General features: G+C 44.0%; 1 protein-coding gene across 1 annotated transcript in view; it reads left to right on the forward strand.

Annotated features, from left to right (window-relative positions):
• Nucleotides 1–17874, forward strand: part of bt (projectin protein bent) — a 206807-nt gene that overhangs the window by 119087 nt on the left and 69846 nt on the right. Inside the window, exons 40-53 of the mRNA XM_077644518.1 lie at nt 488–624; nt 1413–1718; nt 2302–2604; nt 4379–4666; nt 5276–5575; nt 5912–6214; nt 6936–7217; nt 9648–9953; nt 10578–10880; nt 11331–11612; nt 12316–12621; nt 15550–15852; nt 16589–16873; nt 17093–17392. Coding sequence (XP_077500644.1) covers nt 488–624; nt 1413–1718; nt 2302–2604; nt 4379–4666; nt 5276–5575; nt 5912–6214; nt 6936–7217; nt 9648–9953; nt 10578–10880; nt 11331–11612; nt 12316–12621; nt 15550–15852; nt 16589–16873; nt 17093–17392 — 4004 coding nt within the window. The remainder of the gene's footprint in view (nt 1–487; nt 625–1412; nt 1719–2301; nt 2605–4378; nt 4667–5275; nt 5576–5911; nt 6215–6935; nt 7218–9647; nt 9954–10577; nt 10881–11330; nt 11613–12315; nt 12622–15549; nt 15853–16588; nt 16874–17092; nt 17393–17874) is intronic.

Genomic DNA, 17874 nt, shown 5'->3' on the forward strand with positions numbered 1-17874 from the left:
GTATGCCAATGTTTGCATATCACTTCTCTGTCTTCTACTTCATTTCACTAGCTTGAAAGCTCCCTCTTGTTTTTCAGCACTAATTTTTTTAACTGCTGTCAGAACAGTTCTCTATATGCACTTATGATCTGTACCAAATTTTTCATTTCAAGCGTAGGATCGAAACCGTTGTTGCATCAGCTGAGGCCAGGCGTTACGATACATTAGAACTAGCTGTTCCTATTTGTAGAAAAAAGCAATAAATGTCAGTGAATGGCAAGGTGGGCTGATCTTCAAATAGACTGCAGCATTTATTTGGTGCAATGAATACTGGCAACAAACAGTTTTGCGACTGTTATGTTGTCATTGATTTCCATACTACACTGGTCTTCAATTCCCAGCTTTGTGCTGCCTTTTAGTAATATTGACAACTAGGGAGGAAGGCATCATCGCGTGCACGATTCTGTACAAGTGTGTGACAGATGTGGTGTACACTTTGCTTTCTCAGGACAACCATAGAGATCAAGGACACGTCAACCACCTTCATCACGAAGAATGCCGTGCGTGGCGACAGTGGTCGATACACGCTCAAGCTAACCAACAGCAGTGGAACAGTCTTCTCCGAAGCAGAAGTTGTGGTTCTAGGTGCGATGTGTTTTCTTTTTTTTGTACGGCTAGTAATTGTCATTTAGTGGCTTCGGTAGCCATGTGACCCCACATTATACTGACTTCTAAATGCAGGAAGATAACATGAGTATGCTGAAAGACTCATGCGTCCCAATCAAATTTTTCTACAACTGTTCTTTTTCTGCATTAATAGAAGACTGACCAATGTACAAAGGTTTGCTTTGTGGTTCTGACATGTTACTGTAGGCTTACAGTTTTTCTGGGTCAGCTTCTCGTTTGGGTGCGATATCTTTATGTGCATGACATCAGTGCTGGACCATTACATCTTCACTGGATGCTTTGCATTCTTTTTTTTTTGTTATTGTTCATTGTCTATGCTGCAGAGTAAGTTATGAAACTGTACATTTAGAAGCCGGGCCATGTATATCCTATTTGTTTGCAGCAACCACTGGCTGATTGACTTGAATAAGGATAAATGGGGTTATCTTGGTCTCTCTGTTGACTCGGAAAACTAACAGGAAAAAAAATAATTACTCGTTTGCATTCAGCTGTAATTGCATTCAACTGCATTCATTTCAGTGAGCTACTGCTGTCAGGCATACATTCAGGTCTGTGTGTCTTCGTTTAGGAATTAATGCTGGCACATTTCATGTCTCCTTTCTTCTGTTCCCCTGCGTTTGTGCGCATTTCCACTGCGCTTTCGAACCATCTGAGTACCCAGCTTCAGACCTTAGTACAGTTACGAGGTAATCTTCATCTACGGCAAAGGGTTACTGCAACAAGCGTCCTATCCTGTGCTATTGCAGACAAACCTGCCATGCCTGGAGGACCTCTGAAGCCAGAGAAAGTTCGTGCAGACCATGTCGAGCTTTCATGGAAGCCACCACCTGACACGGGTGGCCAGGACCTCAAGGGCTACGTTTTGGAGAAGATGGACACGGACACAGGCCGCTGGGTGCCAGCGGGAGAGGTTGGTCCGAAAGACACCAAGGCCCGCATTGATGGTCTCCAGAAGGGCAAGAAGTACAAGTTCCGTGTCAAGGCCGTCAACAAGGAAGGCGAATCCGAGCCCCTGGAGACGGGAGAAGATATTGTCGCCAAGAACCCATACGGTAAGACCCTTACTACATCCTTTGGGCTCTGTGCTTGTATGATACCACATGCTGTGAAGCTGACAACATTGAAAATTGGAGCGGCCAGAGAAAAAGAAAAAGAAAAGAAAGTGAATGAGGTGCGGTTTGTGTGTATAGTTAAGCCACATCAGAAATACGTTGAATTTGGTGTTGAAATTGCTGTGACGTAGTGCTGTTTTGTTATATCCACAGGGAATAACGCCATATGTTATGTTCAAATTGAAGTTAAAGCTTTGCTGTTAGTATAGGATGCCTGTCACTTCATTGCAAACAATTTCACTGTGACTTGATGTAACTGCATTCATATCCTCTGTGTCCTTCCACTGTGTTTCATCAGCCCATTGACTTCATCCATCAGAAAGTTTTGTGGAAATTGTGAATTCAAGGTGGAGGCAGTTGTTAAAAAGGAAGGAAAGGAAAGATAAAAGACTAGTTTCAAATTTAAGATTTTTGTCCTACTCTGGTGCCAGGCATGAACATTTGTTGCTGCCTCGTACTGCATGACAGCATCTGGAGCACTGTTACTGATTCTCACCTGCGCCCCTTTCTCTTTTTTTTCCAGATGAGCCTGGCAAGCCGAGCAAACCCGAGATTGTGGACTACGACAACACCAAGGTGGACCTCAAGTGGGACAAGCCGGCGAGCGACGGCGGGCGCCCCATCCTTCACTACATTGTGGAAAAGAAGGAAAAGCACAGCCCCGACTGGGTGGAGGCCCTCAAGACGCCCGGGGACAAATGCGAGGCCACAGTTGCCGACCTCAAGGAGAACTCTGTCATGCAGTTCCGTGTGCGGGCCGTCAACAAGGCCGGTGTGGGAGAACCCAGCGATCCCACCGAGAACCACATTGTCAAGCACCGCAACTGTAAGCAGCCTTTGCAACCTTACTATACAAGTCTAGCTAAACCACTCAAGACAGTCGGTAGATGACAGAGCTCACCAAAAAGGTTTCCCTGGTGGCAGTACCTGCCCAATGGGCACTGAAACTCCCTTGGATGTCCCATGGATGTCCTGGACGTCCATAGGACGTCTAAGCAAGTCTCAGTTCACATTGGGTACAGGCACTTCAACTGGAGCTGAAAAGTCAGCTGTCATCTTTCTTGTCCAAGAACCAAAGAATAAGGAAGTGAACGTGATTGGCTGAAGGAGAGGAAAAGGGCTCTAAATAGACACGGGATAGGAGGAGTGGAAAGACACCATAACTGTCGCACAAAGTGCAAACTAGGCACTTTAACTCTCGAGCTTGGTTGTGTTTTCTGTTTCAAGGAGAAAGGAGTTATGAGTGTAAGCACGCTGCATGCATTATCACAGTAGTCTTGCCCAGCAGTAATCTTGTCCAGGAGTGCAAAATATGATGTCACTGGGGGCTTATGTCTGGCGTACATCGAACGCATTTCAATTATCACAATGTCAAAGTACAATAGTCCGGTCGTTACCAGTGCATTCATTTGCAGGCAGGGCAACAAAATCTGTTTTACAGCGACAGCTGTTAAGGGCTAGGTTCCTGGTTCTGTGGCATTGGTGGTTTTGGCGTAACATGAAGGACAAATAAGGAACAAAGTGGAGTGACGATGTGCTGTTCGCCATGCCACAGATTTCTGGCAACCTTTGTCCACAGCTGCAAATGGCACATCCAGCCCTCTAAATAGCTGTCACTGAATCTTATATTACACAAGTGTTGTAACCAAAGGTCGTTTTTTTTTTTCTGATCTGTCATCTTTTGTTGTCTTCCATTTTGTTACTCTGCTTTAGCTGCGATAGATTTTAGCCAGCTGGTCAAAATTTTTGCTCTCATTCTATGTGTGGTTTTGTATGCTTCCAGAGTTAGGCATTACTTGCACTTTTTTTATCTGAGGCAAAGACTATAAGGCGTGATGATCAGGCTACTGCTTTCTGCAATCGCATTAGTGCACCAGGGTGTGCGTATTAGTTGGATCACAGCAACGCTGTGACCGCACTAGCATGACTGCAACATGCAATGTTGGCCAGCATTAGTTTTAACGTGTCTTTTTCATTGATCCTGGACGGTGACTGCATCGTTTAAATGAAGCAAAAAAATGAGTAACATAACACCTGACACCAGTTTTTCACACCTGTCACTGAAGGGTTTTTCATGCCTTAGTCACGGGACCTCCTAGAGTATTTAAATGGCCTGTTCACCTCAACAGTAATAGTACCTGCTTGCTTATAAATTGTTCATTTTTATTGGCATTGGAGATACCTTGAAAAACTGCGAATCCTGTGCTGAAATTCTTTGTTTTCATGCATTTCGGTGTTAACCATTCATGTCCTAATGGCACTACAGATGCTGCACAATATCTGGGTTATAATCTTATGTGCCTAGAAAAAGTGGAGGCATAATGAAGCAGTAGTTCTTAATTCATGACAGTTTGAGGAACCATGTCAAATGAATTCCGGAGCAGACGTCAACAGCTGAAGAACACAACAGTAATTCTTTTTTTTATGTTCTTTTTTTAGAAGAACAACATTTAGAGGAGTGCAAGTTTTCTCTGGTGAAAAAGGTTTATGTCTGAGCACCCACTAGATTCATTCATGCATTCTGCATGAGGCGAGCGCTTCACATTGATACAAGCTAATATCTCTCCTTTTTATGCTTTTTTTTCTTCTTTACTGTGCAGTGAAACCTCGCATTGACCGCACCAACTTGAAGAACGTGATCCTGAAGGTAGGCAGGTCTCACACCTACGAGGTGGACATCATTGGTGAGCCAGCGCCAGAGGTCGTCTGGACATTTGGCGATGCCGGGCACAAGCTCAGCCCCGATGAGAACACCACCATTGAGAACAAGGACTACCATTCAGACTTTGGCATTGTCAAGGCTGTGCGGAAGCAGTCTGGAAAGTACACCATCACTGCTACGAACAGAAACGGAAAGGATTCTGTTTCAGTCGACATCACCATTCTTGGTAAGCTGCACTGCTTGGCGGAAGCTCGACTTTTATGTAAGCTCATGTAATTTTCACTCTGTGTTTACCTTAGAAGAGTGCGCTACTTTTTCAAGGCTGAAAAAAAATGCAGGTCACACTGCTTTACCTGCAATGTAACACTGCACAGCATCATAGCAGCGTGTAAAACCTTTCAGAGTAGGAAGCACTTTTATGTGTTTACCTGTGCCAGTTTAAAGCAAATGTTTGTTTTTGATAATTTTCAAAAATAATTGTGATGGTACTCCACGAAGCTAGAATTCTGTTGAGACTTCAGGTCCAGCTTCCAACCAATTTTCTATATGTTGAAAATTTGGATGTCTCATTTGTTTATGCAGGCTTACAGAATTGTCCATAACACTGTACAGTTACCACTAGGGTTCATATTTTTAGGACTGCTTGATTATTAGAAGTTTTCACCATCCTTTTCAAGTCCAAAAAATCGTTGAAGGACTGCAGAACATTCCAAAGAATAGTGGGGTCAGTGATGATGTTTCGAATGGAGGTCTAGCTTTGCTCACAAACAATGCGTTTAGCTTTCTCCAAAAGAACACAGCAGTTAATGGTCTCCATTTCCTTTACCCTATAAAGGCAAACCAGCCAAACCCGAAGGCCCCTTGGAGGTCACGGATGTCCACAAGGAAGGCTGTAAGCTCAAGTGGAACAAGCCGAAGGACGATGGTGGCTGCCCGCTGCGCCACTACGAAGTAGAAAAGCTGGATAAGGAGACCGGTCGCTGGACCCGTGTGGGCAAGACTGACAAGCCCGAGATCGAGGTCACCGGCTTGACTCCCAACAAGGAGTACCTCTTCAGGGTCACAGCTGTCAATGACGAGGGTGAATCCGAACCTCTGGAGACACTCCAAGGAACAGTTGCCAAGAACCCGTATGGTGAGCACTGGTCTTATAGTAGCACTATGCCATGCTACTCTAGAATTTTCGTGTGTATTGGCAGCTTGACATTAAGGATTATGCTTCTTGGATTTTAGTACTTAAAAATTTTGTGCATGGTTTAAATGCTACAGGTCAGAAAATGAGGGTTAGTCTTCGTGGCACTTGCTTCAGTGTAAACGAAACTGGAGTGTACAGCTTTCATTTCACAATGTGGTGTGTCTGAGGCGTAGATAAAATATGGGAACTGTTCTCTCAGTATTATTGGCAATAGCATTACGGGAAACGGTTACCGTGCATCACTTGACACAACCGTGGCCCGTGCCTGCACCCCAGACGAGCCGACCAAGCCAGGAACACCTGAGCTGGTCGACTGGGACAACATGAGTGTGGACCTCAAGTGGGAGCCGCCCAAGAGTGATGGTGGTGCTCCCATTGAGAAGTACATTGTGGAGAAGAAGGACCGCTTCGGTGTTGACTGGGAGAAGGCCACCGAAGTGCCTGGTTCCAAGAATGAGGCCAAGGTCACTGGCCTCAAGGAGAACACCGAGTGTCAGTTCCGGGTGGTGGCCGTCAACAAGGCCGGCCCCAGTGAGCCCAGTGACGCCACCCAGATGCACACTGTCAAGCACCGCAAGCGTGAGTCTTCACTTTCTGTGGCTTAGTTGGGCACCCTGTCTCACTAGTTCTGCATGGTGCTGTCAAAGCTATGAGGCATACTGAGGCTGTTTCACTGGTGACCCTGTTGATCAAGTATGAAGAACAGGTACTTAATTCACAATTATGTTCCCGTAACTCGCAGTGAGAGGCGCAATACGTTTTCCACTTTTCCAAACTGCTCTTGTGTAGTTTTCATCTGTTTGGCCTTGAAATATCTTTTATAATGCATTTTAAAGCATTGAAACATTAAGGAAACAGTTCTACGTTTCTTTAAGGGTATCTCTTTCTTTTTGTTCACCTGTTTACAAGTGAGTAATCCATATTGAGCTGGATGCAGAACATATGTTTAGGAGCAAAAAAAAGAAAAGAACGATATGAATCATTTGCAATTCTGAACAAAATAATTGTGTTTCTTGGGTTAACTTATTGTGGTGGGGGCACTAGCATGTATTTTATAGTACATGCTGAAGCTGGTGCACCATCCTGTTTAGACACATTGTAGCATGCTCACAGGCTAAGCTGACTTTCTTTTTAGCCATCTCTGGTTCCATTTATTTGTAGCCTTAACTGATGTGCTAGCAGTTTTTCACGCATTGATACTTTTGTTTTTCACCTGAAATAAGAAAATAAGAAACAATGTTCGATGGGAACTGACTGGCTAACTTATCCAGATTTTGCAATGGTTTCTTTCCGAGTGCAGTGAAGCCATACATTGACCGCACAAACCTCGACGTCACAATGGTCAAGAAGGGCAAGCAGATACGTCTCGACGTCAACATCCGGGGTGAACCGCCGCCAAAGGTCACCTGGAAGTTGGTGGACAAGATCGTTGAGACCAAGGACAACGTTGAGGTCATCAATGTGGATTACAACACGAAACTTAACATCAACGATGCCCAGCGCAAGGACTCTGGCCTTTACAAGATCTTTGCTGAAAACGAACATGGAAAAGATGAAGCACAAGTGGAAATCATAGTGCTTGGTGAGTGAGGCTTGCGTTTTTTTCATGAGCAACACATATCTAATGATTTAGTAGCGTGCAAGGATCTGGGGTATGTTTAGATTTTTTCTGTATGCAAGTCCTGGCACTATTAGTTAGTAGGCAAAATTTATTAGTAGGGGTGTGCGAATATTGAAATTTTCGAATACGAATCGAATACGAATATGAAGAAAAAATGGCTTCGAATATCGAATATCTGGTCAGCACAAAATCACCACAAAAAATAAATTCAGAAAAGATAAACAAGCAAGCATTGCTGCTCATATTTTTTTCAATATACTGTATGGTCTTTGCAACTGAAATGAATGAAATTAGACTCCCTGAGCACCGTATAAAAAAAATCATGATGTGTGCAGAAATGTATACTACTTAATTGAACAGCCTAACAGTTTCTAACCTGCAATGTGGTCAGGCAAAATGAAATCCATAGCATGACAAGACTGGAAACAAAAATAACATGATGGCTAGTAAAACCTCATTAATTCGGAGTTCAAAGAACCAACAGAAATGCCCGGGTTATTCGAAGGTCGGTCTATAAAATTCCCCGCGGCCCCGAAAAAATTAAAAAAACTACCGAAAATGCGGCAGTCTTATGAGGCGGCTCTATCGTGCAAACACTTGTAATCACGTGACGAGCACAGAGTTTCGGCGTACTGGAAGACACCGCGAACGTAAGCAAGATGGGAACGCACATTGACGTCGGAATGGCGAGACTGCTTCTAAAAAGGAAAAAAAAATTTACCAGCGACGTGTCAGTCAGCATCTGAAAGCGGCACAATGCTGAGATTGGACTACTGGCGAATGCGCGGGCCGACAGTTGCCATTGCCACGGGCGAGTGGCAAAGCTCAGAAACCAAAACTACACGGCCAGGTTATTTTTTTGACCTAGTGACAGGGGCCCTCCGAACGTTGTCACGCCTGCCGTTACGCCCCCTTAAGAGGTGCATGGGTTACAGTGCACCATGCAATAAATAGGCGGGATTTTTACAGTATCGCTTGCCCTGTTAGGACACCTCGACTCGCCCCTTCGGGAGCCTCACGCGAAATTCCGCAAGTAGGCTTTCCCGCATAGCGTAGTTGACCAAATCAAGATGGCGGTGGTCACGCTCAGAGAGTCAAGGTGACAAAATGAATACCATGGGTGTGGGCTTTAATTAGATAACATATTACGGAACCATAAAAAAGTTAACGCGCTTTCGAGTTGCAATTGTTAGAAGCGGGTCATCCCTCATCTCGTCCGCAGCACGTGTGGTATGTGGGAAAGCCCACTTGCGGAATTGCGCACAAGGTCAAGCCTAGCGGCATCGGAATGCGATCGGTCCACGCAATAAACGATGGAGAAGAAAGAGAACAGGGCCTTTATAGTGTTTTCCTAGAACTTTAAACTATATATTCGGATAATTTGCCCAGATCTTGCGCTTTTGCCACAATCAAATTTACAAAACTCGACGCGGTATACGATCACTGCCAAGTATTCGGGAATTTTCGAATATTCGGAAATTAACGAATATCATTTCTCGAATACTAATATGAACCGAATATGAAACATATTCGATTCGTATTCGAAATTTTGAATATTCGCACACCACTATTTATTAGTAATGAAGATTAGTGCCTTGTTATATAATTGGTGTATATGCTTTGTTCTCCGGGCATTTTTGTGCAAGAGAACTACACCTGTTTACTAAAAAAGTAAAAAGCATTTTTCATGATTGAGAACTTAAGATGCCAGGGCTTTCAAGCACTGATATATGTTTAAAAACATCCTGAACATTTCAAGTTGGTTGAAGATAGCCAGACTTAATAACCTACTGCATCAACTGTTGCAGCTTATCTTAGGTTCCATTTAATGTATATATGTTTTTTACTTTTTAATCATTTGTAACTTCTACACTGGACACGTGCAGTAATACATACAATGTTATAAGACAGATCGAGGCAAATGCATGACAGCTGAAGTCAACGCTAAATGAAATACACAAAAGCAAAACTACAAGTGAACTAGAATCCTTGCATAATCATGCGGTCATTTTAAAGTTTTTCATAACCTAACCTATACAGCTTGGAGAGCAAAAACAAACTGAAAAATAATTTCTTGGCTGACCTTGGTTTCGACTTTGGAAGGTGCTTTCTGCTTTGAGCATGCCTTGTTTACGAGAGTTTTCTTAACATCTGCAGTAGAAAACAGGCAACACCTTTGAGCATTCTGTGCTGCAGAATGGTACTGTAATGGAAAATGAAAAGAAGAATTGATCAGGCACTGTTTTATCAGGCTACTTTATGGGTCACAATTTGTCATTAGTTAGCTTATTAGTTCATCATTGCCACTTACTATCTAGTTATAATAGCAGTTTACACTTACTTGTCCTTTCCTCGGCTTGACATTTAAAAAAAATGTTTTTTCTTCCTCAGCCGCACCTTCGAGGCCGGGAGGTCCACTCAAGGTGTCGGACGTGCACGACAAAGGCTGCAAGCTTAAGTGGAACAAGCCTGATGATGACGGCGGAAAACCGCTTCAGGCGTACGTCGTGGAGAAAATGGACACTCAGACTGGTAGCTGGGTGCCTGTTGCTCGAGTGGACCCAGACAAGACTGAGTGTCCTGTGACAGGGCTAATACCTGGAAAGCAGTACCAGTTCCGTGTGAAGGCTGTCAATGCTGAGGGAGAGTCTGAACCGCTGGTCACTACTGCTCCCACACTTGCCAAGAACCCGTACGGTGAGTGCCCGCACTTGCTGACCTTGCATGCCTTGTGATGGTCGTACAGCTAGAACACTAGTTGAGGTCGTCTGTGTTATTGTGCGAAATGAATCATTGCGTCAGCAGTGTGAAAGAGCTGGCCTACCATGAGACAGAAACCTAGGCCGTTATCCAACCATCAGTTGAACCCAACCAAGAACCGAGCTTTTTTTGTCCTTGCACAAGGTGAAATTGATGCTGCGAAGCATACAGGTGCCTGCCATTCCCGTTTGCCTGCTATGAAGACTTATAGAGCTCGACGTTGCTGAAGCAACTAAGTCTTCTCACCATGTTTGCATGGAGCCTGGAATCAGTGCATACAACCTTGGCTTGACTATCTAATCTGCACAGTGCATTCCTAAACTTCAGATAGTGTGCTTCTTAGGTTCATGCTCTGCTCTGTCAGCGTTTGACAACTTCGCAGTTGGTTTCAGTATTAAAATGAACACCTCATTGCCCCTGACATTGTGAACCGTAGGCCTCTTAACACTTTTCCTTTGAATTAAGTCCAATGAAGAAGTAAGAAAAGCTTTGCTGCCAACTTGGGCATTCCCTTTTATATTGGAATGGACTGTACATGGCTTTTTTGCTGCTCGGGTACAGACGAGCCGGGTAAGCCGGGCAAGCCGGAAATTGTGGACTGGGATGAGAAGCACGTGGACCTCAAGTGGGATGCCCCCAAGGACGATGGTGGTGCGCCCATTACGGGCTACGTGATCGAGAAGAAGGACCGGCTGGGCGGCAACTGGGAGCCCTGCCTGGAGACCAACAGCTCCAAGCCCGAGGCCAAGGTGGAGGACCTGGTCAAGGGACAGCAGTACCAGTTCCGGGTGCGGGCTGTCAACAAAGCTGGGCCCGGCGAGCACAGCGAGCCCACGGGAACGCATCTCTGCAAGGAACGATTCTGTGAGCACGCAGCACGTTTCGAATCACCCTCATAAGAGTTCAAGGTTTACTTTGTGAGAGTGAAAGGAATCCCTACAGGGTTATGACTAAGAAATACGGGTCCTGAATTGGTCACTTGGGGGAACCTATTTTCTAGGAAGAGTTAGTACACCTGCTGTTGTCTGGATGCAAACTAGGGTAGTGTAGTTCAGGGGTTCTCACGCTGTTTTCCGCAGAACTCTTGGGTGGTTTGGAGTGTTTCTTGGGCTCCTCAAACACCTAAATTTATGCATGCCTCAACCCCCCCCCTTCTTTTGCCCAATTTATTTTGGCGTTGACCGGACTGTAATTGTTTATAGCAAACTGCTTCACTCTACAGACAGTACTCAGTCATTTATCTAGCAAGAGGAAATCTCCACTGCAGCACTTGAGATTGGCTTCCCCTCATTTGCTTGTTTCTGTTGCGTGCAGTGGCGCCAAAGATTGTGCGAGACAACCTGCAGAATATCACTGTTCGTGCTGGACACATGGCCAAGGTTAACGTGGAGGTCATTGGTGAGCCTCCACCGAAGACCACATGGCTTTTCAACGGAAAAGAACTTGAAAAGAGTGATGTCGTAAAGATTGAGGACGAGGACTACAAGACGTTCCTGTGCATAGGCAAGGTGACTCGCAAGCACTCGGGCAAGTACACCATCAAAGCCGAGAATTCGTCAGGAAAGGACGAAGAGACCATTGACATCCTTGTTCTTGGTAAGCAGCACCCAAGTGCTCTATTAATCTTGTTTTTGTTTTTTTTCTCAAGTGCTGTCTTTTTATCATATTTTTTTTCAGTTTTACTTATCTGACTGATGTCTAGATTGCATTAGTTGAGATATATATTGTTTGTTATGCATGCGACAGAAATAATTTCACTTTAGTGTCTCATTGAAGGGAACGTCAGTATTATGTCACCAAGTTTTTTAAAATCGTGATGATAAGTGACCACGACTACACAAGGCCTATGTCAAGTTATTGCTTGCTGTGTCGCGAGTTTCTAGGGTAACTATGAACCATGTTATGATCAGTTGCGTTCACTGCGATATCATTAAAAGCATGCCATAAGAAATGATAACAAAAGAGGTGAATGCTGAAATACTAGCAAATTAGCTGAAACTTACTTGTCCACTCTGTAGCATTGATGTCGACCTTATGTTACACCCCAATACACATTTGCACATGTGAGCAGTTGTGCGTGTGAGCTACTGCACATGTGTGCAGTTGCACATTCACAGTCATGCACAGTAGCACAGTTCTTGCACACAGTTTATACTTCATTGGCGTGATTATTTTTCACCGAGGAAGTGAGCAATACTGTATTTTTTTTGCATCAACTCGTAGTGCGGCATGCATGTCTTAACTCTCTTTCCTGTTTGTGTCTTTGGGCTTAGCTGTGATGTTGCATGCTTGTTCACAGACAAGCCTGCCAAACCCGAGGGGCCACTCGAAGTGTCGGATGTTGACGCCAAGGGCTGCAAGCTGTCGTGGAACAAACCCAAAGACGATGGTGGCACCCCGATCGAAGGATACCAGCTCGAGAAAATGGACACTGCGACTGGCCGATGGGTGCCTTGTGGAAAGGCAGACAAGGATGCCACCGAGATGAAGGTGACCGGTCTGGAGCCAGGCAAGAAGTACCAGTTCCGTGTTAAGGCCATCAACAATGAGGGAGAATCGGAACCGCTCGAGACGGAACGGGCCACCCTCGCAAAGAACCCATACGGTGAGTGCTTTCTCACTTTTTGTTATAGATCTCTGGGCGTTCTGTTGTTTGCTTTGCTGTTTGGTTTTTTCTGACTCATTTGCACAAAGTGTTCCTGCAACGGCGGCTCGCTGCAGTGGTGATAGGGACCAGAGAAATGTACTGGCCATGGCACTCACAAGAAAGCTTCAGTGTCCACAGAGCTAGGGCGTGCACCATGGAAGCTGAGCTCGTATTCTACATATGTATGTGCAACCAACACAGTGCGCTGAATTCCCACACGGGACTCCAAGGCTACAAGAGAATCTAATTTTTATTTTTTTTCCCTCATAAGCTCCTTGCACATGCCTCCTGGCTCGGAGATACTATAATTATAGTACTAGCATCTTGGTAGCTTTCAGTGACTGCCCATGTTGTTCTGTCGTTTTTAGAAGACATGAATGTGGACATGATTGGGGACATGAATGTCGACTGCATAAGTTGGCTCTGTCTATGTATTAAGCCTGTGACGGGAATAATCTTGGACGGGATTATAATTACAATAGACACTGCGTGGCATTGATGCTTTGAGGAATGGTGCAAGTTTATTCACAAGAAGTGCTGAATAAGCCCGTGCTTTTACCTGAAATGAAAAATTGCTATACTTCGAAATCAAAAATATTAGTGCTTTCTTAAATGCGATCGCCCCTGAACCACACGAGCACAGCTCCAAGAAGGTGCAGCGATCACTGTTAGAAACGTGTTGCAATTTCTGCCAAGAAGCTTTGTGCAGATAACCTTTGTCAAAGGTGCTTGGAGCGTGTATTTGAAAGCTGTTCTATGTCACGTCATTAAATAGTACTTTGAGGTAATTCATCCCTTACTGAATTCAGTTAAAGGTTTTTTCCCCCTTCACTTTTTGTATGCTAATGTATGCCTTTGTAAGTGCATGCATACCGTAGAAATCTCCCAGAAGATGAGTGATATCTGTGAGTGCAGTTGTTTCTTTAATAACTAGAAAATAAGGAATAGAACAATACAACCCCCCTCCCCCTACCCTAGTTTCATGTTCAGGCGCACTTTATCAGACCTGCATTGCTTATAGTATCTATTTTTCTCATAAATAAATAAATGAATGAAACACTTCACTCAGCACAATACGGTCTCTCTTTTTTTTTATGTGTAAAGATTGCCTATGAAACAATCACTTCTTGTTTTTCAAGTTAAACATGTTTGCATATCTGCAATGACAACCTGTTTCTTCAGTGGAGTTATCAAAGGTTTTTCACATTAGAAAATGTTCTCTTGTGTATGTCAACTGCTTTACTTAATCCCAAAAAGAAACTGCATAAACATGCACAATTCACTACCAGTCATCACTTATTGACCACCACTTATCACCCACCACTTATCAACCACCACTTATCAACCACCACTTATCGATTACCACTTATATTCACACTCGTAACAACATGCCACTGTTGGTAACATTCACAATAACGATAATAATGTGATATGCCCCATCTACACTATAACAGCACGCATCACGGCTCTGTAAAAAATGTACACTGTCGCAATAAATGAGCACACCTTTACGGCCTAACAGTGCATAAAATCAACAAGTTCTGCACCATATAACATGGGAATAACACTGTCACAGCAAAATTCTGAATTGTTTGAACATGTCAAGCCACAAAGGTCTCTGCACATCTGTGACATGCTCCTTAAACATACTCATTGTAGTTTCGTAGTCTTAATTAACCGCAAACATGGCGTCAAAGTCACTGGACCTACAGACTTCACAGGTATGGAACAAGACAACTTCGGTAGCCAATATGCTTTTTAGACGCACAGCCTTTCATTGTGAACAAAAAACACAGAGAGTATGATAATGAATGGGTAATTATATAGTCAGTCTGAGAAAGGAGGGGTTGAAAAATGAAAACAGCACTTATACCAGGTGTATGGAAAGGGAATAACTTTGAGGCTCTGCAGGCCCATAGAACGTGGAACCAGCATAAAACTACATTATGTTCATGCACATGAGCATTATATCACTGTCTTGACAGAAAGAGGCTCTCAAACTTCAAACAGTACTTTGCTTTATTTTTGGCTGATAATGAAAGCAGTACATAAAATTTATTGCAAGCAACGAGTTGCTCTAAAAAGTGCTGACTAGATAGCATCACTTAATTCACTTATAATTTTGTGCCAAGTGCACTGCAGGTTTCATGCCACCCCCAAATTTCACATGTCAGTCTTATACCAAGCACCTCACATACACATGTACAGAACCAGATGCCGAACAATTACATAATGAGCAGTCTCCATGGTGTGGTGTTCTACTATTAAGTCCTCAAGTGTTGTCAATTCAGTGCTCCTAATTATTGATTAGGCATGGGCCAAGAACACAAATTAGATATTGTTAATGTCAGGTGAGAACTCTTGCCATGAATAATACTCAAATGTCTGACAGTGAAATGTTAGAGCAAATAGACATTAGCACATAAAGAAAAAGTTGGTTCCATTGTATAGTGCTGTAATAAAAGTGGACATAGATAGTCATGACCAGGTAGCATATTTACAAAGCATAGTATGCACAGCCAGTGGCATATTTTAGCTGTAAAGCATCGCAAGTGCTGATACAAAGGGCCCCACACACTCTGCAAGGAATGTAAGTATGTATAGTTTAATAAGATTTGGCTTAAAAAAGAAAGTAGTGAGGCTACCAAGGATTTTAGTAAAAGATAAACTCAGTGACACAAAAATAAAATCACCAGCCCCCTTAGTTCAGTGCTAGGCTCTGTTTTATTGAACCATAGCCTTGCTGTCTTAAAACATATATAGTATGCATATTCACTGTACTGTGCAATGTTAGTCACTGGCTGCTTGTACTATGGTTTGTAGAAAGCTGTGCGAAAAAGCCCCAAGGCTGACGTTGCATGTCGTCATCTGCACATCGCATGGCAGATGAACCAGGGGCACCAGGGACACCGGTCATCAAGGATTACGACAAGGACTTTGTGGTGCTCGAATGGGATGAGCCCATTAAGGACGGTGGTGCACCCATTACGGGCTACATCATTGAGAAAAAAGACAAGTACAGCCACGACTGGACCCCAGCTGCCGAGATCTTCGGAAACAAGACCGAGGGCAAAGTGGATAAGCTTCAGGAAGGTGACAAGTACGAGTTCCGCGTGCGGGCCGTTAACAAGGCCGGTCCGGGTGAGCCAAGTGAGGCCACTGCGCCTCACCTCATGAAACACAAGCACCGTAAGTATGGGCTCTCACTCCTTTTTCTTCTTCTTGCTTGTATAGGCTGCTTCTCCTTGGGAGCTTCGCCTTGATGCCATGCAAATGGAATGAATGATGGCACAGTCATGCATGCTTATAAAACTGCTCTGGTAAAACTGCTCCAGGCTCACGTGCACACTTGTGGATGTTTCATCAGAGCGCAACTACTGAAACTACTGGCATTAGCTCGCTGTAACTTGTGGGGCTTGCCACAGGGCGTAGGCTGCAGGTTCTTTTGATGCATTGTGCGACTCATGGAAAGTCATGCGACTTATGGGAAGTCTGCTCGAAGTTCTGCTGGGAAAGAGACTATGTCAAAATGCAATAACTAACAAAACTGTTTATGGAGTTTGAAAAAAGTTTGGCAAAATGTCTATGTCATAGCCAATTTGTTTTGTTCAGGGAGGCAATGAATCACGCTTGAGGTTAAATCTCCTTTACTCAAGGCTTAGATTGGCAGAGCTCGTTTTCTTTCTTTCTTTCTCTCTCTCTCTCTCTCTTTCTTTCTTTCTGTCTTTCTTTCTTTCTTATATTTATTTATTTCCTTACTTATTTTTCTTTCTTCTTTATTTTTTTTCTTTCCTTCATTTTTCTTGCGTTGGCAAGATTCCGATAAATGCTACTTAGGCTGGGTCTGAACATTGTCTCGGACAATGTCCAGACACAGTACTCAAACTATGTCTCACACCGTGACCTCTTTCATGCACCTGTACAGTGAAGCCACGCATTGACCGAACCAACCTGCGCAACCTGACAATCAAGGTTGGCCAGTTGGTCAGCTTTGATGTGGACATCATTGGTGAGCCACCGCCAACTGTCACGTGGGAGCACGTGGGCAAAGGCGAAGTCAAGTCCGACGAGGTGTACCAGATCGACAACATTGACTACAACACCAAGTTCAGCATCCTGAGGGCCACCCGCAAGGAGACTGGTGTCTACAAGGTCAAGGCCACTAACAGCTCTGGAACGGATGAGGCAGAAGTGGAGATCAATGTCTTAGGTATGTGGAGAGGTTGTTTGGCGGTTTAGGCCATGTCTAAAAAACAGGAGTGTTCACTTATGCTGCTGACTTCAGTGCATTAAGTTCCTTCAAATGCTTAACTGAAGCTCATGCATCATCGTTGCAGTCGTGTAGCTAGGTGGCAGCACAATGGCAAACACAACGCGTGATGCAAGAGAGCAACTTCAGTTTATTTCTGGCATTTCAATTTTCCTCCAGGCAAGCCAAGCAAGCCCAACGGGCCTTTGGAGGTTTCCGATGTCCGCAAGGATGGCTGCAAGCTGAGCTGGAAGAAGCCAGATGACGATGGTGGCTGCCCAATTGAGTGTTACGAGGTGGAGAAAATGGACGAGGAGACTGGCCGCTGGGTGCCAGCTGGAAAGTCGACCGAACCCAAGATCGAAGTCAAGAACTTGGTGCCGGGCAAGAAGTACAAGTTCCGAGTGCGCGCCGTCAACAAGGAAGGCGACTCTGACGAGCTCGAGACGGACACGAGCACGCTTGCCAAGAATCCCTTTGGTAAGGAGCAGTATAATGTTGAAGAATAGGGTTACGTAAAAAAATTTCCGTCTTTTCGTTGTTTTATTGTGTTCACATCAAACTAGCCGCTGAAGAAGCCTTATTACCTTTGCCACGAAAGTTGGGTTAAGGGAGCACCCTGCTGTTTGAAAATTTTTTTTTATTAATGAAGTTACAGTTATGAAATCTTTCAGGAACACGTATCTTTGTATGCAGATTCTAAATATTCATTTGATTTCATGCAAAAAAAGGTCTTTGTGCTCTTATGCAATATGTTACACATGTCTTTTGGAAGAGAGCACTGAAGAAATTTTGCTCCAGGGAACTTGCTGAAATGCATGCCATTGATTCGTCTTGACTTCAAGGAGTGCGATAAGAATAAAATTATCATCCTGCCTATCATAGAATTTTATTTATAGGGTCTTGAAGTCGCCACTTCAGAAACTGGAAGAAAACAGCAATAAAAGTCATAGTAGTTGCCC

The sequence above is a fragment of the Amblyomma americanum genome, chromosome 11 (assembly GCF_052857255.1).
Source record: "Amblyomma americanum isolate KBUSLIRL-KWMA chromosome 11, ASM5285725v1, whole genome shotgun sequence".
NCBI lineage: Eukaryota > Metazoa > Arthropoda > Arachnida > Ixodida > Ixodidae > Amblyomma > Amblyomma americanum.